At 36.4% G+C, this 24,503-nt stretch overlaps 4 protein-coding genes across 4 annotated transcripts; 1 reads left to right on the top strand and 3 right to left on the bottom strand.

Annotated features, from left to right (window-relative positions):
• The first annotated feature begins 3,913 nt into the window (after positions 1 to 3,913).
• On the top strand, positions 3,914 to 4,873 carry LOC115525508 (olfactory receptor 1038). Its single transcript, XM_030332731.1, has one exon. The coding sequence runs from the start codon at positions 3,914 to 3,916 to the stop codon at positions 4,871 to 4,873; it is 960 nt and encodes a 319-aa protein (XP_030188591.1).
• Positions 4,874 to 7,311: 2,438 nt separating this feature from the next.
• LOC115526396 (olfactory receptor 5AL1-like) lies at positions 7,312 to 8,253 on the bottom strand. The gene has a single exon (XM_030333800.1). It carries the CDS (start codon positions 8,251 to 8,253, stop codon positions 7,312 to 7,314), a length of 942 nt encoding a protein of 313 aa, XP_030189660.1.
• Positions 8,254 to 15,930: 7,677 nt separating this feature from the next.
• On the bottom strand, positions 15,931 to 16,888 carry LOC115524500 (olfactory receptor 5AL1-like). The gene is given in 3 exon segments (XM_030330833.1): positions 15,931 to 15,980; positions 15,983 to 16,324; positions 16,327 to 16,888. Coding segments are annotated over 3 exon segments (939 nt in total). The 5' UTR covers positions 16,874 to 16,888.
• A 4,964-nt stretch (positions 16,889 to 21,852) lies between these two features.
• On the bottom strand, positions 21,853 to 22,812 carry LOC115525604 (olfactory receptor 1044). The gene has a single exon (XM_030332850.1). It carries the CDS (start codon positions 22,810 to 22,812, stop codon positions 21,853 to 21,855), a length of 960 nt encoding a protein of 319 aa, XP_030188710.1.
• Between the last annotated feature and the right edge of the window lie 1,691 nt (positions 22,813 to 24,503).

Genomic DNA, 24,503 nt, shown 5'->3' with positions numbered 1-24,503 from the left:
GAAGTTGCTAGTTGTTAACAAAGTAGTCAACTACCAGAAAGAAATAAAAATGATTATTACTGATTAATCTTCGTACTCAAATAACTAAAAATAACAAGTATTTGCCTCATTATATATAGTTAAGTAAACACCTAAAATGTTTCACCAATAGTTTAAATAAGTACAAAAGATAATTTTATATTATAAATATTGGCATTGTATATTTATATATATGAATTTTTACATACATACATATATGTCTATATAAAGTTAAATTCATTAAAAATAGTGTAATATTATTGTAACCAATAATTGTCATCATCCATTGAAAACACAGAGACTCCTTTGTACAATTAGAGAGAATAGAGCATTTCTTTTTTTTTCTCTTTCAATTCATTTGTCCATTCAATTTTCACCATAATAATGTATTTTATTATATTATATAATGTAACTATTTTCCTGGTTACTTTGCTTTGCTTCTCTGAAATTCAAATATACACACACTGATTAGAATTTAATTTTTGTAATAATAGATTCTATAGCTTCTATATGTTATTGTGGTAAAATATTTCTATTTGAGTTATTATCACAATTAAATGATTAAAATCATCTATATACGTCCATTGTTGGTGGATAATTATTCAATATATATTTAATTTTCATTTGAAATTGAATTTATTAAGAACCAGGGGTATATTTATAGGTTGATCTGAAAAGAATCATCTAAATGCCCAAATGTTGGAGCCAGGAAACATAATAGGATTCCAGATGGGTGAGAGATATGCCTTTCATTTGTCAAGTGTGAGAAGTGTGGGTTTTGAAAAGGGACGATACAAACAAAAACCAAGAGTACGAATGCCTTCTCAGGCAAATGATATTTGGAAAGGAACAGATAAAAAAAATGGAGGATCTGTAAATTAATTTTCTTCAAAGTATTCTTGCCCACATAACCCTTGGTGAGTCTTTTCACGTCAGTAGAAACAGCCATACTCCAGTTTGAATTCCACTGCATTGGTAGAGTCATTAGTATTCAAACTAATTCAGCCATAAATCAGGCAAACAAAACCAAAAGAGAAGTAAAAGTTAAGTTTCAAAGAATGGTTGATCTCTGCTGGCCATTCTAACAAATTGCTTCTTCAGGCTACTTATTCCCAAACATGTCTGTACATTGGAACCACCTAGGGGGCTTTGCAAATGCTGATGCCTGGGTACGGCCCAAATGTTCTGGTTAAATTGGTGGGGGGTACCGGGACATTGAGTTAAAAACTTCATAGGCATTTCCAATGTGCCGTAAAGTTCCAGGAAAACCCACTTCAGGAAGGATGCAATGAAACAAGAAACAACAATGCTTCTTAAATAAATCTTTAGGTGAAATATATCAATGATTTTGAGGACTTCCCTATTCCAGAGATGTGGAAATGACAGAAATATTAGTAATACTTTGAAATAGTGGTCGCTTCAGAACAACCTACTGAGAGTAATTGGAAGCTATGAGAAAAATAATTACTTTTGAAAAATTAGGGGGATTGATAAAATAACCCATAGAGTTCTAAGGTAGATACAAAATCATAAATGCTGGATTTTATGAGAACTTTAACAGATGCTTATGAGTAATTTTATTTCTAGGTGATTTAAGTTTCTTGAGTTAGGAATCCAAAACTCCTCCTTAATAGGCACCTCCACTGTAAACTTTGTTCTTCTAGCAGTAATGTGGTGCATAAATATTCTGATTAATAGTAAATAACCACCATATTTAATGCTTTAATTGATGCATTTTTCTTCTCAAAAGGTTCCCTCTGATTTTGTTTGACATGCACCTTGTAACCACCACAAATCCTCAAGTTAATAAAAGCAATGATATAAGAAATTCTAATGCACAGATGGACTTTGCTGTTTTATGTAAAATTTTATCAAATTATAAATGGGTCTTTTCCTCTGACACTATTTTTTCAGTGAAGGTCTCCTTTACTTATACATCTCATGGCAGTCTTATAATTATTTTCAATTAAGTTTGACATTATAACTTCACATATGGAATTGAAATAAAAGACTTTGTGAGAAAACGTTCAATGCGTTCAAGCCCTATAAGCAAGTAAGAGAGGCCTTAATTCTGAATATTCTTGAATGAAACAGTTATTTAGCAGAATGGACAGCATTACTTGATAACTTTTTAAAAGCTCAGACTCCTGCAACTTTACTTTGGCAAACTGCATAGAAAGCCCAGGACTCTTCAAAAAAAAAAATACCACTTTCGTATTTGTCTTCTCCAAGTCTGAAACATTCTGTTTGATATTACAGAAAAATGAATACATCTTCCAGATTTAAAATTCTATCCTAGTGATTAAAGCTAAAAGAGCAAGCCATGCACTTTGGGCAGTGTAGCATGATAATTAGGAATATGGGCTCTGCTTTTTTTTTTTAAGTTTATATTTATTTTGAGAGAGAGAAGAAGAGAGCACATGCATGCATGTGAATGAGAAGTGGGGCAGAGAAAGGGAGGGGGGAGAGAATCCCAAGCAGACTCCACGCTGTCAGCACAGAGCCCAACACGGGGCTTGATCTCTCCAACCATGAGATCATGACCTGAGTCGACATCAAGAGTCCTCTGCTTAACCTACTGAGCCACCCAGGCACCCCCTGGGCTCTGCTTTCAAACAAACCCAGCCACACTCACATTATACCACCTACTCTGACCACAGCCATAAGCCTGGGTTTTTGCAAATGTCAATCAGGGATGTTGGGATAGAACCTTCGTCATAGCATTAGCAAGAGACTGGCATAAGTTAATTCATGTATGACAAAAAATAGAGTATCTGATAAGAACAGCCTTCAGTGGCAGCAGGTACATAATAACAGTAGAAAAAAATAAAATTTGAAATATGAAGGCAGTAGACCTGATGAATTTCTCAAGGTGCCTTTCTTTATTAATATTTTATAGTTATATTCTGTAGAATATAAGGCAAAGGACAAAACTAAATTCAAATAGGCTAATATTGAGCTTAATGAGATTAGTCCTCTTTTTAAGGCTGGTAGAACTAGAAAGAGTTGCAATTATTCTGAAGCATGCATTAAGAACTCCACCTAGCTATACATGTTTCTATTAAACTCTGCTTGCCGCTGATTATTTCCTTAAGCTATGTTGTTGATATGTCTAGAACCTACTAGAGTAAGTGCTTTGATATTTTAAGCCCTTGGAGTATACAGACACATGTTTATGGGGAAAGATGGCTATCTCCCTGTAGTTTAACAAGTTATATGATAGACTACTTAATTAATGTTAATTCTTTGGACAAGAAACATTAGAATGTTGTGAATTTTGAATTGGAAAAAAATAATGAGTCCCTAATTGCTATACAAATAAAATTGCATGTTTCTTCTATATTTCTGATTAATTTTCTTCTAGTTTCTACAGCCTCAAGTACTTAGTCTATGTAAGTGAAGGAGGGGATATAGGAAAGCAAGTAAGTCATAGTAGATTATTTTGATGTTTTTTTAAGCCTTTGGAAACATGCAAATACGTTGAAAAAAGTTAAAATAGCTTCATTTATGAGTTACACATTTTTGTGCTGCCATATTTATAAATACAGAGAAAAGATAGTGGCAGCAAAAATGCTGAAATGTCAGTGTTTGTGGTCTCAAGTGTTTTCTTTCAGGTAGCATTACAATTTTAACCAGCACCCTTCCATATTTTCTAAAATTACAAGGCAAAACAACATTTAAGAAGGCTATTGTGAGAGTAAAGGACTCCTCTCCCTGAGCCAAGAGTCCTCTGCATGTTATCCAAGATATAAGGTGTACTTTTTGCCCACAAGACAACACGATTCAAGGCAAGAAGACACCAGTGATCATCTTTTGCCAACATTGTCAGGGGCCATGAAAAGTGCCATTTTTATTCTTCAACTTGGAGTGAAATCAGTAAAATTCACTTAAATAAATGGCTGAGACCAATATCACCCATGTCACTGAATTCATTCTCCAGGGAATCACAGACCAGCCAGAGCTTCAGGCCCCATGCTTTGTGGTGTTTTTCATCATCTATCTGGTCACAGTGCTGGGCAATCTGGGGTTGATAACTTTAATCAGGATTGATGCTCGACTCCACTCGCCTATGTATTATTTCTTCAGTCACTTGGCCTTTGTTGACCTTTGCTACTCCTCTGCTATCACACCAAAGATGATGGTGAATTTTGTTGTGGAAATCAACACTATTCCTTTCTATGCTTGTGCAACACAACTGGGCTGCTTTCTCACCTTCATGATCACCGAGTGTTTCCTGTTGGCTTCTATGGCCTATGATCGCTATGTGGCCATCTGTAGTCCCCTGCACTATTCAACCCTGATGTCAAAAAGACTCTGCATTCAATTAGTGGCAGTTCCATATATTTACAGCTTTCTGGTTGCCCTATTCCATACCATTATCACCTTCCATCTAACTTACTGTGGCCCCAATGTAATTAACCATTTCTACTGTGATGACCTTCCTCTCTTGGCTCTGTCCTGTTCAGACACACACGTGAAGGAAATTCTGATCTTTGCTTTTGCTGGTTTTGATATGATCTGCTCCTCTTCCATTGTTCTCACCTCCTACATCTTTATCATTGCTGCCATCTTAAGGATCCGCTCTACTCAGGGGCGACGCAAGGCCATTTCCACCTGTGGCTCCCATATGGTGACTGTCACAATTTTCTACGGCACCTTGATCTTTATGTACCTACAGCCCAAATCAAATCACTCCCTGGACACGGACAAAATGGCGTCTGTATTCTACACGGTGGTGATCCCGATGTTGAACCCCCTGATCTATAGTCTAAGGAACAAAGAGGTTAAAGATGCCTCAAGGAAAGCCTTGGATAAAGGTTGTGAAACCTTAAAGCTGTTAAAGTTAAGAAAATAAGCATAACGAATGCTTAATTTAATACAAGAGGGTAAATAAATCAAACTTCCTCCTTCTGATATTTCTTGTAATTCTTTCCCAATCAACTAAAAATGTGACTGTAGTTCAGCTAACCTTGACTTTTTCTACAAGAACCCAGGCCAATTCTGGGAAGTCAGCATGATCCAAAGAGTCTGGTTCAGGCCACTGCAGCCTTGACAGACCACTGAAATTATTTTCAAATACACCCTCAAACACACCTTTGTGTACCTCAAGCAAAGGTAGCAGCCTGTCTTTGTTAGAACTTACTATTCTGGAAGGAAGGCTGCCTGAGCTTGAATGCCAAGCCTTTCCTTTATTAACTACGACCCCTTGGACAATCGGCTTAAACTGTGTGACTCTGTTTCTAATTCTAGAAAATAAGAGGACCCTACTAATTGGTTTGTTTTAAAGATGAAACGAGTTAATATTTATGAAGTGCTTACAAAAATATCCTGTGATAACAAGTGGTATGCATATGTTTGTTATATAAATGTTTGTTGTATATAATTAAAGATTAATTCACCGAGCTCTCAAAAGCTTATCAGTCTTGAAGAAAGAAGGACAAAGCCTGGTCAGGTTTCTACTAGCTTCCAGGCACTGAATCAAGCACTCCTACCTAATACAATAAAATAAACCTAAGAAATGTCTGAGGGTTTACTTCTGGGTCTCAGTTATATGTAAAGTACCTAAGTTCACATCACTAGTAATATGACAATTCTAAATGCAAATGTAAGTTTATTTGCATTTTTCTTTCTTAACATTGTAGATGTTAAGAAAGATACTGCAATACAGATGATCTAATCTTAAATGGTCGTTATCTGATTTTTAAATTTTTTTTAACATTTATTTATTTTTGAGACAGAGAGAGAGAGAGAGAGAGAGCATGAACAGGGAGGGTCAGAGAAAGAGGGAGACACAGAATCCGAAACAGGCTCCAGGCTCTGAGCTGTCAGCACAGAACCCGACGCGAGGCTCAAACCCACAGACCGCGAGATCATGACCTGAGCCGAAGTCGGATGCTTAATCAACTGAGCCACCCAGGGGCCCCCTCTGATTTTTAAATATAATGGGAGGTATTTGTTTATAAGAAATTATGTTATTAAATGAATTAATAAGTTCAGTGTACCTGCACATTTGTTCAGATAGAAATAATCTTAAGTTATAAGGTTATTTATGTGTGCCTGTAATTTATTCAATGAATGTTATAGGATCATGCCACAAAATTTAATGAAAACAGTAATTTGTAAGATTTTATCATTTTAATATTCACAAAAAGCAATTAAATTAGTTTCTTTTTTCTAAATCTTTACTTTTGAGAGAGAGAGAGAGAGAGACAGACAGACAGACAGACAGAGTCATGAACAGGGGAGGGGCAGAGAGAGGGAAACACAGAATCCAAAGCAGGCTCCAGGCTCTGAGCTGTCAGCACAGAGCCCGACACGGGGTTCGAACTCACAGAGATAATGACCTGAGCTGAAGTCAGATGCCTAACCGACTAAACCACCCAGGAGCCCCTGGTTTCTTAATATTATCTTCTTATTTTTCCACTTTAGAAGGAAATTGTGATAGTTGCAGTAATTATATAGAATGCAACCTCTCATGCAGATGATTATTTCCCCTTCTGCACTTAATGTGAACATAGTGCAGACGTGCTCTTTGAGGTGCTAGAGAACTTTGTGAGTTGCATGAAATCTTATATTTTTAAAATAGGTTTGACAGAGAAGTGTGGTGTTTCTATTCACCACACTTTTCCTGGTGGGTGTATCTATACGGATGGATACATTCTCACATGTCACGTACAAAACACATAAAAACATCAAGACCATCCTTCTTTTGTAGGTAAGGAAATTCAGACCTATAGTTTGTGGTAAAACTAAAACTGCTCTAAAAAATGAGGTCTTATGAAAAACGTTCAACCGTATCAACAGGGACATTTAAAGTAAAGAGCAAGGTCGCTTTTCAGGCATTTTCAAATCCAAACCCTTCAACCGAACACCTTGTTATTTTTTCACTTTGGTTCAACTATGGAGGAATATCTTACCTGGTATTTTCAATCATATGTGCATGGTTGATGTCTGTGAAGACAACCTAAAATTCCCCATATCATAGTGAAATAAGATCAAGTTATGATTTTAAGGTGCTTTATTCTTCACCTCTATTGTTGAAGCATCTCATGGAAAAACAGAATGGGTTGTTTTCATCTCTCTTTTTAGAATTCAACAGTAAAACAAATAAACATTTATAAAATGTCTACTATGTGTAAGCAGAAACAAGAAAGGCCTATTTTCAAGGAAATAGAGTCAGGGAACTGAGCTTCAGAAGACAAAGCTTTCTACACTTCCCGGCACTGTCCCATGCACAAGCCTTCATTTAAAAGTTCCTAATTTTCAGAGTTTCTTTAGGAACAGCACAACTGATTATCTATTATCAGAATATGTTTTGTCAAAGATTTTCTTGAAAGCCTTTTTTACATCCTGATTCCTCAAGCTGTAGATCAATGGGTTTAACATGGGAATCACCACTGCATAGAACACTGAGGCAAATTTGTCTTTATCCAGTGAGTGGCTTGACTTGGGGCACAGGTACATAAAACTGAGGGTCCCATAATACATGGTAATAGAAAACAGGTGAGAAGCGCAGGTGGAAAAGGCTTTATGTCTTCCTGCAGCAGAATGGATCTTTAAGATGGTGAAGACAATGAACACATAGGATATGAGAACAATGATAAGAGAAAAGAACACATTGAACCCAGCAATGATCCACAACATCAACTCTTTGACTTGGGTATCAGAGCAAGCCAGAGCAATCAAGGGGACATCATCACAGTAGAACTGGTTGACCACATTAGAGCCACAGAAAGACATGTGGAATGTAGCCACTGCTTGTACGAGTCCTACAGTGAGTCCATATATATAAGAGCCAGTGACCATTTGGAGGCAGAGTTTCCTGGGCATGAGAATGACGTAGAGTAGAGGGTTGCAGATGGCCACATAGCGATCATAGGCCATGACAGACAGCATTAATAATTCCCAAACTGAAAATGTGATAAAGCAACACACTTGAGTGGCACATGCATAAAATGGCATACTTTTAATTTCACGTAACGAGTTTGCAAGGGTGTTTGGAGTGATGGTGGAGGCACCATAAAAATCAACAAAAGCCAGATGACAGAGGAAAAAATACATGGGTGTGTGAAGCTGGGGACTTATTTGGATTAACACAATCAAGCCAAGATTACCCAGGACAGTAACTGAGTAAATCAATAGGAATACACAAAAGAGGATGGCCTGAAACTCTGGATTCTCTGTGAGGCCCAAGAGAATAAACTCAGTGACTGCTGACTGATTGCCTTTTGCCATGAAAGAGATGAACAATAAACAATAAACAACAAATCTACAATAAACTCATCTAGAGCACAGGCTCTGAATAATCTTTACTTTTAAGCAATAATCAATTCAATTGTGAGAAGAGAGTCCTGGCTCATCAGGGTGTTATGTTAAATTCGGCCGAAGAAGAATATTGATAAGCACTCAGAATTATGTGTGGATTTCGCTTATGCTTTCAGTGTGAAGGATTTGGTCCAGGAAAAATTCTGTGATACAAAAATTCACCAGGGAGCTGTATAAGTAGAAAGAGAGCATTTCAATTAAAATGTTATAATCAAGATAATGGCAAAATTTTTGTTCTACTTTTCTTTAAATATAAAGAAATAAAAAGGGACATTAAGAATGTAAGTGACTTGGGGCACCTGGGTGGCTCAGTTGGTTGAGCATCCGACCTCGGCTCAGGTCATGATCTCCTGGTTTGTGGGTTTGAGCCCCGGGCTGGGCTCTGTGCTGACAGCTCACAGCCTGGAGCCTGCTACAGATTCTGTGTCTCCCTCTCTCTACCCCTCTCCCACTCATGTTCTTTCTCTCTCTCAAAAATAAATAAACATTAAAAAAAATGTAAGTGGCTTTGGCAGCATATATAAAAATGATTTAAGTTGTAAGTTTATTTCATGAAGTTATTACAAATTCATTACTTTATAAGAATATTAAAAATTACCAAAATCAAGTGCAGAACATACAAAATGAAAGAAACAAAATATGAATACTATTATTTGTAGGCATCCTGTTTGGTATAATCTTTAAATTTTCTTCTTTTTACTTATATCCATTGTCTTTTTTTTTTTCAATACACCCATAATATTGATTTCAAGGAAAAACAGGACTGTGATTTTTCTGGCTTTGTCTTTTGGCAAAATGCACACCAGAGAATAATTGGCCAAATTTCAAGAGAATAGTTTTCCAAATTTCAAACAGCTTTCAATGATTCAGAGACTTTATTTTACCTTCCTTCTTCAGGTGTCTAAATGGCCCAAGGTGAATAGAACTGAAGCAACTTTTAGAACAACTAAGTGTTACAGAGCACTTCCATAAACCCAGGCTGGTCTCTGAATGCATGCTAGCTAGCAGAATTGAAATCATCCCCCCTCCTCTCTCAAGCATAGCAGAGGATAAGTTAATTTGATTTTCCTTTATCACCACATTGTCTCAGGTTACTTCGCATGCACATGATGGTCAAGACAAGTAAAAGATAGTAAAATATAAAAAGCACTTTGTCCCCTTAAATTCTGATTAATATCCCCTTGGAAACTTTATCTTGGTTACTATTTTATTTTTTCTCTCCTCTTTAGCACTTTTCAACCATATACCTTAGGAAAAGCATCTACCCGATTTCTCAATCGTATTTATGACTTAACCAAATATAACCTACCTTCCTTTTCCATTAAACCGAGGAATCCCCTCATCAAGTTTACTATTAGCTTCCCTATTCCCAAATCCAATAAAGCTCTTTTTACCTCGGCAGCTTTATAGCACTGACCCCTATTGAATACACCTTTGGTTTCCCGAACAGAGCAGTCTCTGTGTTTATTATTTGTCCATTCTGATTTTCTACCTTGGAATCTCTGCTTCTATTTAGACAACATATTATTCATGCTTTCATCAAAGCCTTCAGCCTTTCCCTTTTATACCTTCTTGTTCGGTGATTTTATCCAATCCTATGTCTTCAGTAGACACCTATACATTGCTTAAGCACAAACATGTATTTCTATCCCTCATTTATTTTCTATGTTTTATATACATCTAAATGCCTCCCAGAAATTCCCACTTACATATTCTAGATGGTCATCAAGAGTATCACATGTAGAAAATAACTTGGTATCTCTGCGCATTGAACCTAATACTCAGACCTGAAGTATATATTTTACATCTTCAACTAACAGTGCCATTATCCATTCAGTTTTCCAAATCAGACCAATTACCTTTTACTTTGCTTTCCTATTTCCCATGCCAATATTCAATTTGTCCCTGATACCTATTTCATACTTTACACACTTTGCATATCTTTTCACTGATATCGGTTCCTTGATCCAACCACAATGACTTGTTATTTGGTTACAACTGACCCTGAGTTTTTATTCTTGCCTCCAATCTTTCCTGTGTCTCTCTGTTCCTCACAGTTTGGCTTATGTAAACTTTTATAGACACGAACTTCATTTTTATGTTCTCCTGGTGTAATTCTTCAATGTCTTCCTATTCTTCTCAAGGTAAAAGCCTTTCTTCCACATGGCTGACATAACTCTTGAAAATCCGGTTCCTACATCTCAGATCAGGCTCATCTTTTGTGGTTCTCTTCGTATAGTGTTTATGTCACAGGTATTCCAAGCCACCATTGCTATTCGAATGTAACCCAGAATTTTATACACTTAAAAAAAATGTCTATTTTTTTTTGAGAGAGAGACAAAGAGAGAGAAGTGGGGGGCAGAGAGAGAGTGAGGCACAGAATCCGAAGCAGGCTCCAGGTTCTTAACTGTCAGCACAGAGTCCGCCGCGGGGCTCGAACCCAAGAGCCATGAGATCATGACCTGAGTGGAAGCCGGACACTTAACTGAGTGAGACACCCAGGTGCCCCAATTTTATACATGTTTCTAATCTCTGCGCAGAACACTTTCTCTTTGCCATCATTCCCTTTGTCTGACTTTCCTCCCACTAAACTTCCAGTACCCGGTTGTGCTGCTTCTTCTAGGAGGCTTTCCTGACTTTTCAGGGTAGAGTAAGTGTTTCCCATATATAGGTTTTTTATCCATTGATTTCTTCTTTGTAGCACTTGCCACACTATATGGTAACCAACTGCTAACATGTCTGTAACACATCCTAAACTTGAAACTGATATTGTTAAGCACTAATATTTGTATTTTGTGCCCAAGCGAATCACCTACCTTTTATAGTATCTAATACAAAGATTGTCAATAACTTTCTGTTTGATGATTAAGTGAATAAAAGCTATAGATATATAAGTCCAAAGGCTTTCTTACTAAGATAGAACATATTTTTCCTATTATCTGATATTTTTCAATATTCAATACACTGCCATTCAGTTCAACCACAAACCCTCAAGTAGTCCAGTCTAGTGCACCTGAAAGAAATCTTTGTGAAGCCAGTAAAATTTAAAATTACCTGGATATTATGAGATAACTTTCTATTATGTGTGTGTGGTCCCCCAGGAAGCTTTTTTTGGGTATTAAATTATTTTTAGCAAACATTGAAAAACAATATAGTTATATATATTCAAGAGCAGACAATTATTTTATATTTAGGGTTTAGGGACAAAGTTATTTCCCTTGAAATGGTAGATCACTTTCTAGGTTATTAGTTAATGAAAGAATCTAGGGTAGAAGAACATTTTAATTATCTCTTTTGGGAAAACAGTTTGATTAATTGCTATCTCTGCTTTAATTTGTGTCACATTGGTTTCATAGTAAAATTATGATTTTTTAAAAAAATAAACATTCAGTCATGGTCTTCTATTTAGTAGCAGCTTTTGAAAGCCATCAGACAAAAATGAATTTCCCAATTAGTCACATTGAAACCTTTCTTCTGAGATTAGTGTCTCAAATTGTGGTTATGATTGATATTTCAGTACAACTGCAAAGATTAATTTAAAAGAATGTGCATCTTCCTCTCTAGTCTCTAGGAGACCAAAGGCACACCAATCATAGGTCAGTTGATACTTTGTTGTCACTCCACGGAAACTGATGAACCTCTCTAACTAAATGTGCTTTAGTTGAAAACCGGTTGTGTCCACAGGACTGCGGTGGCTGTTTAGCCTCAGCAGCACCTAAGCAGAACAGAAAACAGAGGAGGTTACTGTACTCAGTAAGCAGAGCTCAAGATACTAATTCTGGATAATACTTCCCTTGATGAACCTTGGTATATATGTTATGTGTCTGGTTCTTGGGCTATTGGCGATGGCCTAGCTGTTTAAATGGTAAATTAGACCGCCTGCTGGTAAATTCAAGACATCCTTCTTTGTGGCCGTAAATAGTGGAAGCAAATAGTGATTGCTGATAAATTTGTCTTAGGCTTTATCCAAATGGGTTAAGATGGAGTCCATGCAATTACTAATACATCCTGCTGTACCTGAACTAATGTGTTGGGATAAGCGGACAAGTCATTGCAGAAGCGTCAGGAGAAAGACACCTACTTTTCTCAAAATACCATGATTTGTGGGGTTCGTTCACCTGCCTGTGTCTGGGATTCTGATAAGTCTGGTTGCGACTAATACCACAGGTTGACCTTATCCTGTTTCTTGGAGTCCTGTTGAGAGTTACCTTAATTAAACTGTATTGGGAAATTTGAACATATTTGGTTTCAACCCCTGTCAGATTGGCTATGAAACGGCATATTCTTGGGTAAATTGTCCAAAAGCCAAGCCCATGTAGAAATGAAGGGTGGATGTAGACAGACAATTCTTCATGCGTTTCTTATGTTTCTGTCTTTTATTTATTTTTACTTTTTAATGTTTATTTATTTTTGAGACAGAAAGATGGACTGTGAGCGGGGGAGGGTAGAGAGAGAGGGAGACAGAATCCAAAGCATCCAGGCTCTGAGCTGTCAGCATAGAGCCTGATACAGGACTCGAAGTCATGAAGCATGAGATCATGACCTGAGCCAAAGTTGGACGCTTAACCGACCGAGTCACCCAGGCGCCTCTCTTTCTGACTTTCTTTTAAGCAGACACCCTTTATTCCAGAATATTGTTTAAGCATGTTTATGTATGAAATAACTTTGGAAAATAGAAATGATGTCTTTCTTTGAGGGGAGGAAAGTTTTGTTTTTCTGTGCAACTTATTAAAGATAATTTCTCCCTTTGGGGAATATTTTAAGCAGGCTTCTTTACATCACACAACACTATACAAAACCCTGAGTTCAGGGTTTCTCGACAGTGACATAATCTTGCTTCGTGTCCACCATCAACCTGGGCTGCTCTACAACACCCACTTGAGACTTTGGGGGACAAGGGTAACAGATACAAACATGGAACTCATGGAGCTTGCTGAGTCATGAGTAATAAAGTCCTCTGTCACTTTGGTGTCTTGGGTCTTGTGCCAGAATCTGTGAACTATAGAAGACTAACTTGTTGGCTAGAAGTGGGACAAAATTTCACACCCTTGACGTTCTTTGACAGTTATATAGCTCTATTCAAGGGTAGCCATGAAAGACACTGGAGAAGAAAAACTCCCTGTAAGAACTTAATTCCAAGCAATGCACTTGGTTGTTGACTTTCCCCACAGAAGGGATATCCAGAAGTATGACTGTACTTCATGAGTAGTGGCTAACAGTTTGGCTTGAGGATCAGGGATTTGGAAGTAAGAAAATAAAAACTTCACACAAGTAGTTCTAGATAAGCGATATGGGGAGAGATTTTTCTGAATGTACCGATGCGGGGAGGTATATATGTTCATGGAATAGTCACTTAAGTTACTTTTACCGGAGAAGCTGCTTCATAGTCAAGCAACTAGAAACATAATACTGAGCATGTAGTCCATTGTTATACTGAGCCACCTGCATCCTGATGCGATGCGCTCTTAATTAAGGTAGCCATGGCAGGATGGATAGTGGTCATTCTTTGGCTCAGTAAAAGACCCTGTATTCTCTTTGGCTGATTCCTGTACATGCACCACTCGGTACTCAACCTGTCAATAGTAGAGAATAAACTCTGTGTCCAGTTTGACAATGTCCACACAGGAGCCAGCCAGGCTTCCAGCGGCAAACTTGTTCTATTAGCCACTTCAAATATAGAAGAAACAACAGTGTGTCATCACCAGAATGGACCCTTATTGTGATTAGGGATTTCCCTTTCCTGCTCGCCATGCTTCTGATAAAACAGGCAAGTTAGGGGAGTGTTGTCTTTACTATTAAAATATTCTGAGCAACATGGCTTCTGAGCAAGAAGTTTACTTTATAAAAAATGAAGCATGAAATATATTCACGAGCATGAAATTTGCTTGTCTTCCTCGACGTACTGCATGTGACAAAATTTTGCAATGGCCTGTTGCCGACTGATTAAAAGTGGCAGCTGTGTGTAAATTTAATGGGTAATTTTTCTCTTGGCCAGAATACAGAGGTCTCCAAATCAGAAGGTCATTAATAAAGTTTTCTCTTCCCACTCTTAAAATGAATAAACTTCCATCAAAATGTTTGTATTATCGGCACAAAGTTAGAGTTTTATAAGATTTACAAAGAATCTGAAACTGAAACACCAAAATGAGAAATGTGTTAAAAGATACCAATCAACTAAAGACTAAAATTAAATAATAAATTCTGAGGTCTTATTTTCATTTTAACTTTTTACTTTGACATAATTTTAGAATTACAGAAAAGATGCTTACATTTTACGAAGAATTCCTGTACATGCTTGACCCAGATTTCCCCAAATGTTAACGTTTTACCACACTTTTTATCCTTAACTGTTTAATAACCGGTTGAAGACGTAATGCTTCATTTTCATATATACTTATCTGTCTATATTTACTAAAAGCAGGGGTATTCTTAAATGACGACAGTCCTATTATAAAAATAGGCAAGTTAACATTGGCACAGCATTACTATTTAAACCACAGACCTTATTCTGCTCTGAAGGACTTGTCTCATTTGCAAAAATTTGAGTTTGCTCTTTTAGTCTTTTTTTAAAAATTTTTTTAATGTTTTTATTTTATTTTTGAGAGACAGAGTGTGAGTGGGTGGGGGGGGGGGCAGAGAGAGAGGGAGATACAGAATCTGAAGCAGGCTCTAGGCTCCAAGCTGTCAGCACAGAGCCTGACTCAGGGATTGAACTCAGGAATGGTGAGACCATGATCTTAGCTGAAGTCAGACTTAACTGACTTAGCTGCCCAGGCCTCCCCTCTCTTTTAGTCTCTTTGTTAGGTGTTCCACCAGCATTGATGTCATTGTCCCTGTAAAGTCATCAGAACCAACAATTTTTTTCAGATTCATCTTACTGGGAGTACGTGTGTGTGTGCATGCATGTGCACGTACGTGTGTGTGTGTGTGTGTGCATGCATGTGCACGTACGTGTGTGTGTGTATGCGTGTGTATTTTTTTTTTCAACGTTTATTTATTTCTGGGACAGAGAGAGACAGAGCATGAACGGGGGAGGGGCAGAGAGAGAGGGAGACACAGAATCGGAAGCAGGCTCCAGGCTCCGAGCCATCAGCCCAGAGCCTGACGCGGGGCTCGAACTCACGGACCGCGAGATCGTGACCTGGCTGAAGTCGGACGCTTAACCGACTGCGCCACCCAGGCGCCCCAGCGTGTGTATTTTTTAGGCAATGTTAATAACTTTAATTGCTTTAGTGATCTGAAATAGATGTGGTTTTTACCAACGCCATGAGTTGGAGTGTTCCTCTATGGAAAAATTCCTCTATGGAAAAGAAATTTATTTTCAATGATCTATGGAACAAAATTTAACCCACTATTTGCAATTGAATTTATTTTATTTTCTTATCTTTCAATAATTTCGGGAGTCATAATTTTCATAATAATAGAAAACAAAATCAGAAAATTACCGTACACTCTATATCTATAGGAAAGCATGTTATTAATAGTATGCTAATGCAGAACACCCGAGAACTGTTTTTTTTAACGTTGTTTCTTTTGTTTTTGTTTCGCATCCCGACTCTGAGGGCTTTCAGTTAGACCATAGGTCTTTTATTTTACAGTAAAGCACACCTTTTCTATAATTCTCTTCAAAGCATTTTGACTTCCTGGTTCCTCAGGCTGTATATCAAAGGATTCATCATGGGGATCACCACAATATAGAAAACAGAAGCTATTTTGTCAGTATCCAGAGAATGGCTTGTTTCGGCTGCATATAATGAAGATGACGGTACCATAAAATATGGTGATGAAGTCAGGTGGGAGGCACAAGTAGAAAATGCCTTTTGTTGGCCTTCAGCTGAATTAATCCTCAGAATGGCAAATAGAATGACTATGCAGATGAGGACGATAAAGAGAGAGAAAAGGGTATTGAAAGCAGCAAGTGTGAACAATATCAGTTCTTTGATATCTTTACAATGGGTTTTACGGCAGGCCAGACCAACCAGGGAACATCATCACAGTAGAAGTGATTTATTATGTTTGCATTACAGAAAGGTAAGTGGAATGTCAGAATTGCCTGGAGGAGTCCCACAGAAAAGCCATACAAATGTGTAGTGACCACCATTTGAATACAGACCCTTCTGTTCATGATAATGGTATAGAGTAAAGGTTTAGAAATGGCTACATACCTATCATACGCCATGATTGAGAGCATATACACTTCACAGACCACAAACATGATAAAGCAACACAACTGAGTGGCACAAGCAGGTAAGGATATTCTCTTAATTTCTTGGAGGAAGTTCACCAGGGTGTTAGGGGTGACAGAGGAGGTGTAGCAAAAAGCAACAAAAGCTAGATTGCTGAGAAAAGAATACATGGGTGCGTGAAGCTGAGAATGGATATAAATTAGCATAATTAACCCAAGATTACCTATGACACTAATTAAGTAGATCACTAGCAAGATCCCGAAAAGAAAGGCTTGAAGCTCTGGACTTTGTGTGAGTCCCAAGAGGATGAATTCAGTCACTTTCAAATTATTGCTTTCAGCCATGGAATACGTGTAGAAGGATTTCATATTCTTATCTGTGGAACATTCATGCTGGATAATCTTCCACTTCTGGCATTAAGAACTTAACTCATACTTATTTTATGGTGACCAGATTGGAAAGATAATCCTCACTGGTCCTGCCGGCCATTCTCAGGTTTCAATACCACCTGTTTTTAACTTCAACAGATTTGCTCCAGGCAGAAATTCTAACATGTTTAGTGATGTAGGGAATTGTTGAAGATGAATGTCTTGAATTAAAATGTGGAATCTCATATACAATGAAAACCCAGTATTATAGGCATATCATTTTATCAACGATAAAAGAAATGGGGGCACATTTCAGAGTAATATATAAAGATTAAATACTAAACATTTCAACTCCACTGAGAAAACAATTATAAATCTGACTAGACATTATTCTTAGTGTGCTAGCCAATGCAATAAAGGAAGGGGTAAAAATATTACTTATAAAGTACATGATATTGTATCTGTACCAGTTCAGTGGAAATAGATATTTATTATGATTGTGGAAAAGTCTTCTGTTATAAATATAATGAAAATGATGCTATAATAAAAAATGTAACTTTCAATAAATGTGAAAATATAGTTTTTAAGATTTCATTTTAAATAATAAATTTAAAGCCTAGTGTTTAATTTAATATTTAACTTCGCACAGTGTTGGCCCTATATGTTCCTGTTGTTTATGTTTGAGCTCAATAAATTCATAGTTTCACATATTTATTAGTTGAATGGTATTTGGGAAAGGAGAAAAGCCTTACAAGTTAATTCAGATATGTAATGCATGGTGGGTAACCCATAAATCTACTAAATAAAGCTATAAGAACAGTCTGGACTTTCTTTCTTCCTTTCTTCCTTTCTTTCGTTTTCTTTCTTTCTTTCTTTCTTTCTTTCTTTCTTTCTTTCTTTCTTCCTTCCTTCCTTCCTTCCTTCCTTCCTTTGATAGAGTGTGAGCAGGGGACAGACACACACACACACACACACACACACACACACACACACAGAGAAAGAGAGAGAGAAAGAATCCCAAGTAGGCTCTGTACCACCAATGTAGAGCCCAACTGTGGGGCTTGAGCTCACAAACCATGAGATCGTGACCTGAGCTAAAATTGGTCGTATGCTTAACCAACAGAGCCACTCAGGTGCCCCTGGACATTTCTTTAAAGTGTAATGAAGACTTATTTATCCCTACAAATAGTAAACTGTGTTATAAGCTATGGAATGTAAAATAGAGTGGGACTCTGCCAGACCAGTGAATGTTTGTCAACTGGCGTTCAAAAAGTACTGATTTATAGCATCTGTTGTTTTTCTGATTTCTGTGATGTAAATATTCCGACTATTGCTGACTTCAGGCTACAAAGTTAAAGTCACGGAACTTGGAGTTGGGAAATAAATTCAGATTACAGCTTTTGCAAGCTGTTAAGAGAGAGTGGTAGTTATACAAAAATAAGTTGGTATTATAAGCAAAATCATAGAAAATATCATTTAATAAAACACATGCATATTATACCATATGCTAAAGAAATACTCAAATCAATGATGAGTCTCTTTTCATAATGCATTTCTATCTATAATTATAAGTGTCACTTACACTCATATGCTTATATTGATTAATTTCAAAGAGAAAAAGTTCATTTTACCAAATATGAAAGAATCAGCCAGCAATAAATTGTTCGTTTGGTTGACCAAATTAAAAGATGATACTATCCGCGGTTGGTACAGATGTGAGCAAACAAATATAGCCTTGCACAACCAAGGGAGGTGAAATTTGTGTTCATCTTTCTAGAAGGTAGTGTAATAGTAAGCATCAAAATTGTTTAAATTAGTCCTGCCGTTGATTGATACAATGGTTTTAGTGCTAGGCAATTAGTAGAATAATAAAAGTATGCAAGTATATGAATGGTTTCATTTTTACTTCCCAAAACATGAAAGTTGTCAATACTCTGATAGTTACTCAGTTACTGCACATCTCAGTAAAATATTAAGTAGCCATTCAAAAGTTGAAACAAGCCTGGATTTATTATTTTTTTTTTAATTTTTTTAACATTTATTCATTTTTGAGAGACAGAGGGTCAGTGTGGGAGGGGCAGAGAGAGGGAGACACAGAATCCAAAACAGGCTCCAGGCTCTGAGCTGTCAGCACAGAGCCGGATGCGGGCTCAAACCCACCGACTGTGAGTGAGATCAGGACCTGAGCCGAAGTCAGACGTTCAACGGACTGAGCCACTCGGGCGCCCCCTGTGATATTGACAAATGTTCACAATACAGGATGTTAAAAAAGGGCAGCGTGTTAAACAGGTTATATAGTCATAAGTGATTTCTGTAGACACACATCACATTATGACCTACAGATCCTTCACACACGGAGGAAAACTATGCAAACCATAGATATCGCAATGTTAACAGTGGTTATATCTGTGAGATGGTATTGTGGCCTTTTCTTCCTTCCTATTCATTTTGACCATCCTTTACATTTCGCACTATACACTACTTCATTAAATTTGATTTCAATTTCAAATGTACGTTTCCGTTTTACCATGCATCCCATGTTTCTAAGGACTGACAACTTAATTTTTCATATTAGTTATTCCTGTAATTTGTGTTTATCTGGTGCCCATTTGGATGTGTGAAGTGTTTCTAATCATTTACCACTATAAATACCTTCATAATCCCACATTTTGGGGGGAAATATTTCATTATAATACGTTGCCACGGTGGAATAATTTGTTAACAAATTAAAAACACTTCTCAAAGAGGACAAAACTAATTTACAAAATCATCAAATTCTAAGTGAAAATCATGGTAACTATTTTTCCTCATATTAAAATTATATGACAAATCTTCACTTTTAATCTGAAGTTCTTAAATTTCACTTTATATAGTTTTCTGAATGTTTAACATTTTAAAAAGAAGAGTAGGAAATCTAAATATTGTCAGTTTAAAAAAGGTTTTCATTCTGAATTTTTTTTTTATCCTTTGCCTTTTAAAATCCTATGGTAATAGATTGATTCATCAATACTTTTTTCATCTTCTTAACTGCTGAGGAAACTGAGGCATATGTAAGCATACTAAATTGTCTAAGATCTTTTCATTCAGCAAATGTTAGACCCACTATTCACATTCGGGCTTGTAGACTCCAAAGAATCCATGTTTGTTTTGTTTTGTTTTTTGTTTGGTTCTGTTTTAGTATACTCTACACCCAACATGGGGATCCGAACTCACAACCATGAGATTAAGAGTCACATGCTCTACTGACTGAGCTAGTTAGCTCCCTCAATCCATGCTTTTTAATAGCATAGTGGTGGCACAGTGAACCCACAGCTTGACAAGGGAGGAGATTGTGAAGTCAAAGATGTTAATGGTAGGCTTTTGGTATATAGAATACAGACTCACAATCTGCTGCAGGAGTTTTGTAAAAAAAAAAAAAAAAACAGGGAGCACTGAAATGTTCAAATAGTAGATAAATGTGCTTCATGAAAAGACAAGGAATAAACTTTTGAGAACCTTGGATCAGAGTAGCCCTGTGTCTCTATGATCCATCAAAATGTATAGTAAGATCAAAAGTGAACCTTGACCTAAGGCAAGTTTAAATATGATCTTCTCTCTCTAGCTCTTAATAACATCCTAGTTTTTTGTCATTAAGCATTTCTATGACCCCTAGACTGAAAAAAATTATTAAATGATATGCATGAGTGGCAAACTAAAAATCATTCTCTATGTCATTAAACATTATAAAATTATTGTCGCATTTATTTGAAACAGATGCATGCATATCTATATCTATATCTATTGTATATTATATGTAATATCTGTATATAGATATTATATAATCTATACATCTGTATCTATATCTATGTATCTATATCACAGTTATCAGTTGTGTGTGGTAATCCTTATTTATATATTGCCCCCTCAAATTCATCAGTACAGCTGGAACTAGAACTCAGGTCTTTAGGTTCATAGAAGGAAGGAAGATATACAAGTACCCATTATTGACGGTTACCCTTTCCATGTTGTTTAATCCTTAAGAAGACTCCAAAATGAGTATCATTGTCCTCATTTAATTGATAAGCTAGTGAAAGCCCACACACAGGCTACATTGTCCAATGGGTTCCTTTTGTTTTAAGCTATACCTTGATTAATAAGGACCAACTTACTTAAGGTTTGCCCACTATGAATCATATGATCCTTGCTACTGGCCAAATGTTTATGATGTTTCCATTATTTTAAGTATATTTATATGGAATGGATGATGCCCTTGGGATGCTATCCCTGAACTGCCTAATTATTATTATTTTTTAATTTAGATAATTGGCAAAAATATAGTGAGCTCTCATAGGCTTAAAAAAAAAAGCAGTTTACTGCTCTTTACAAAAAGAGTCTTTTGGGACCAAGCCAGGCTTACAGGTCAGTAGAAAGTTGTGTTAAATCAGTCACAAAGTAAAGTTAGGATGTAGTACTATTCTTTTTAATAAATGCAGTATGCTAAATTATAATATGGAACAGCTTTATATTGTCATATTTTTTCTAAGAAATTAGCAAGTCAGAAAAAGAATATTTATACCATGTGTCATTGCTTTTTATGTGGGATACTGGTAATGTAGCCAGAGATTTCTGAACTGGGAATTTCCGAGAAGTGAAAAGTCTGAACTTTTGTCCATATGTTGCCTGCAACTAGTTATGTAGATAATTAGAGGCTTTTTCATTTATTTGAGAATTGAGAAAATCAGTACTTCTCTATGGACCAAAAATTAATTATTCTTAATACATTTTCCATTATAAAATGAGAATGGATATAAATTCTTACAGTTGTTTTCACATCTAAAATCTCATTTTAAGTGAAAATATTTTGAAAATTTCATTCTACAGTGAACACATATGCAGAAGTTGCATATTAAAAACAGACATTCTGATAGTTTTTAAAGAGCAGACCGTGAAGAAAAGCCTGTTTAGATTTACTCAAGTTACTTCCTTAATTTAATGAACACAAAAGCCTGGTTTCTATTGACAATGACTTTCTTCAGAGCATCTTTCACCTCCTTGTTCCTAAGGCTGTAGATCAAAGGGTTCAACATAGGAATGATCACTGTATAGAAGACTGAGGCCATCTTATCCGTGTCTAGGGAATGGTTTGAACTTGGCTGGAGGTACATAAAGATAAGGGTCCCATAGAATATGGTGACCGCCAGCATGTGAGAGCCACACGTGGAGAAAGCCTTGCGCCTGCCCTCAGCTGAGCGCATCCTCAGGATGGCAGAAATAATGTACGTGTAGGAGACAAAGACGACCAGAAGGGAAGAAATGAACATGATCCCAGCACAGACAAAGATCCATAGCTGTTTGGAGTGAGTGTCTGAGCAGGTTAGCCTGAGGAGAGGCATGTCATCACAATAGAAATGATTGATGACATTGGAGTGGCAATAGGAGAGGCGAAAGGTGAGGATAGTATGAAATAGTGCAACCAGGAAGCTATAGCTGTAGGGGACAACCACAAGCTGAATGCAGATTCCTGGGGACATGACAACCAGGTAGAGGAGAGGGTTACAAATGGCCATGTATCTGTCATAGGCCATGGAAGCCAGTAGCAAGCATTCAGCGGTCATGAAGGCCAGGAAACAGCCTAATTGAGCAGCACATGCATTGAAGGAGATAACATTTTGTTTGTACAAGAAATTCCCAAGCATTTTGGGTGTAATGACAGAAGAGTAGCAAAAGTCAACAAACGCCAGGTTGCTAAGAAAGAAGTACATCGGTGTGTTGAGTCTTGAGTCTGTTCTAATGACTAGGATCAAGCCGAGGTTATCAACTACTGTGAAGAGGTAGATAGATAAGAAAACCACAAAGAAGGGCGTCTTTAATTCCTTTCGATCTGTGAGGCCCGTGAGAATAAAATCCTTTACGTGGGTGCAATTTATCTGAGCCATATCTTTCCAAGGCTTCTGCATAGGAAAGCAGAGAAAAGAGTTAAATTCAAGTTGCTACTCCTATGAGTAGTAATTTTATACTTTACTGTCTTGTGAAGAGGTTTAGTTGCCAAAATAGTGATTGTTAGCATATTGTGATTCTGGGAATGAGATGGAGAACAGAAAGAAATATATGCGGGAAAGGCATATTTCCCTTCTCTCAAATCCATTGTCTATAGAAAGATGGGACCCATGGAATAGTCCACATTGTTGTCCCAAAGCTGACAGAAAAATAGTTTGTATTTTTTATCTTACTTTAATAATTTGTCACTTAAAGTCCCTTCTAGGTTGCAGAATAATCTTCATAGTTATATTAACAATTCAAATACTAAAAATGGGTAGAGAGGGTACAATGAGATGTTTATTGGTCTCATTTGATCTTGCTAGACCTTTATGTAAAAACCATATTGTAATGCCCACTTTACACACGAGGAAGAGGAAACTGAAGTAGTAACACCTGAAACAAAAGCAGATAACTGGTCTGAGTATAGGTAGTTTGGTTTCACACTCGTATATTTTTAACTCAGGAGACCATATCTCATCATTTTCAAATTTTGCTTTCTATCATACTGCCCACACATCGTTATCTCTGAAACATGAACCTACATGATCCAAGGGAATGAACCCTCACAAATTTTACAATATATTTCGAATGAAAATAAACTGATATTTGCTTTCCAAGAGATTTGAAAATGTATGTTTCTTTATAAGTCAATTTATGTTTCTTTCAATTCTTTTTACCTTTTATTAAGGAAATATAAATTTAAATTATGTTTTTGTATTCATCCTCATTTTCTTACTTTAGGTTGGATATTTATTTTTCTTATTCATTTTGACTGACTTTCCTAATTGAACTATTGAACATCTAAATATAATTTATGGAAATCTATTGTAGGAAACCATAAGAATTATAGAACTGTGTTCATACTGTTAATGTTAAATGTCATCTCTCTTCTCCTTTTCTTCTCCCTCTCTCTTTCTTTCCCTCTCTCTCTGTCTCTCACTCTCCCTCTCTCCCTCTTTTTCTCTCCTTCTATCTCTCTGTCTCATCTTTATACCTGAGAAATGAAAACAAATCTTTCTTAGATAAACTCATGCAAACTGCTTTATACACTCTGGAAATCGAACAGGGAATAAATATACAAATCTAATAAAAATTTATGTTTCTTCAAATTTTATCCAGAGTTTACTAATAGCTCTGTTGTAGCTCTTACAACTATTATTCAACTTATCCAAAAACGCATTTTAGTTATTTTTTGTTTGTATGTTTTTGTTTGTATGTTTGTATGTATTTTTTGTTTGTATGTTTGTATGTATTTTTTGTTTGTATGTTTTTGTTTGTATGTTTATTTGTATGTTTATTTGTCAGTATGTTTATTGGGAAACACTGTGGGGTAAGTAAAAACTTTTAAGAAATACTTACTTACTTTAATTTTATCATAAATAAATTGTATATTCCTTTCTAAAACATTAATATTCATGGAGTTTTAATGTCTAATTACAGCAAAATGGAAATTGATATAAATAAGAATTAGCAACCCATCTATTCCAGATATCTAATTTTCATATTAAAAATGAAAGTCAATCTAAGCAAAATGTTTTTTTTAAAAGGAGAAAGGAACGAGAAAGGGAAAATAATGGGGTGCCTGGAG

The sequence above is a fragment of the Lynx canadensis genome, chromosome D1 (genome assembly GCF_007474595.2).
Source record: "Lynx canadensis isolate LIC74 chromosome D1, mLynCan4.pri.v2, whole genome shotgun sequence".
NCBI lineage: Eukaryota > Metazoa > Chordata > Mammalia > Carnivora > Felidae > Lynx > Lynx canadensis.
This window is presented reverse-complemented; position numbering and strand designations above follow the sequence as displayed.

What these genes read in the sequence shown, in the direction of transcription:
- LOC115525508 (XM_030332731.1), top strand. Translation starts at nt 3,914, where the DNA reads ATGGCTGAGACCAATATCACCCATGTCACTGAATTCATTCTCCAGGGA.
- LOC115526396 (XM_030333800.1), bottom strand. Translation starts at nt 8,253, where the DNA reads ATGGCAAAAGGCAATCAGTCAGCAGTCACTGAGTTTATTCTCTTGGGC.
- LOC115525604 (XM_030332850.1), bottom strand. Translation starts at nt 22,812, where the DNA reads ATGGCTCAGATAAATTGCACCCACGTAAAGGATTTTATTCTCACGGGC.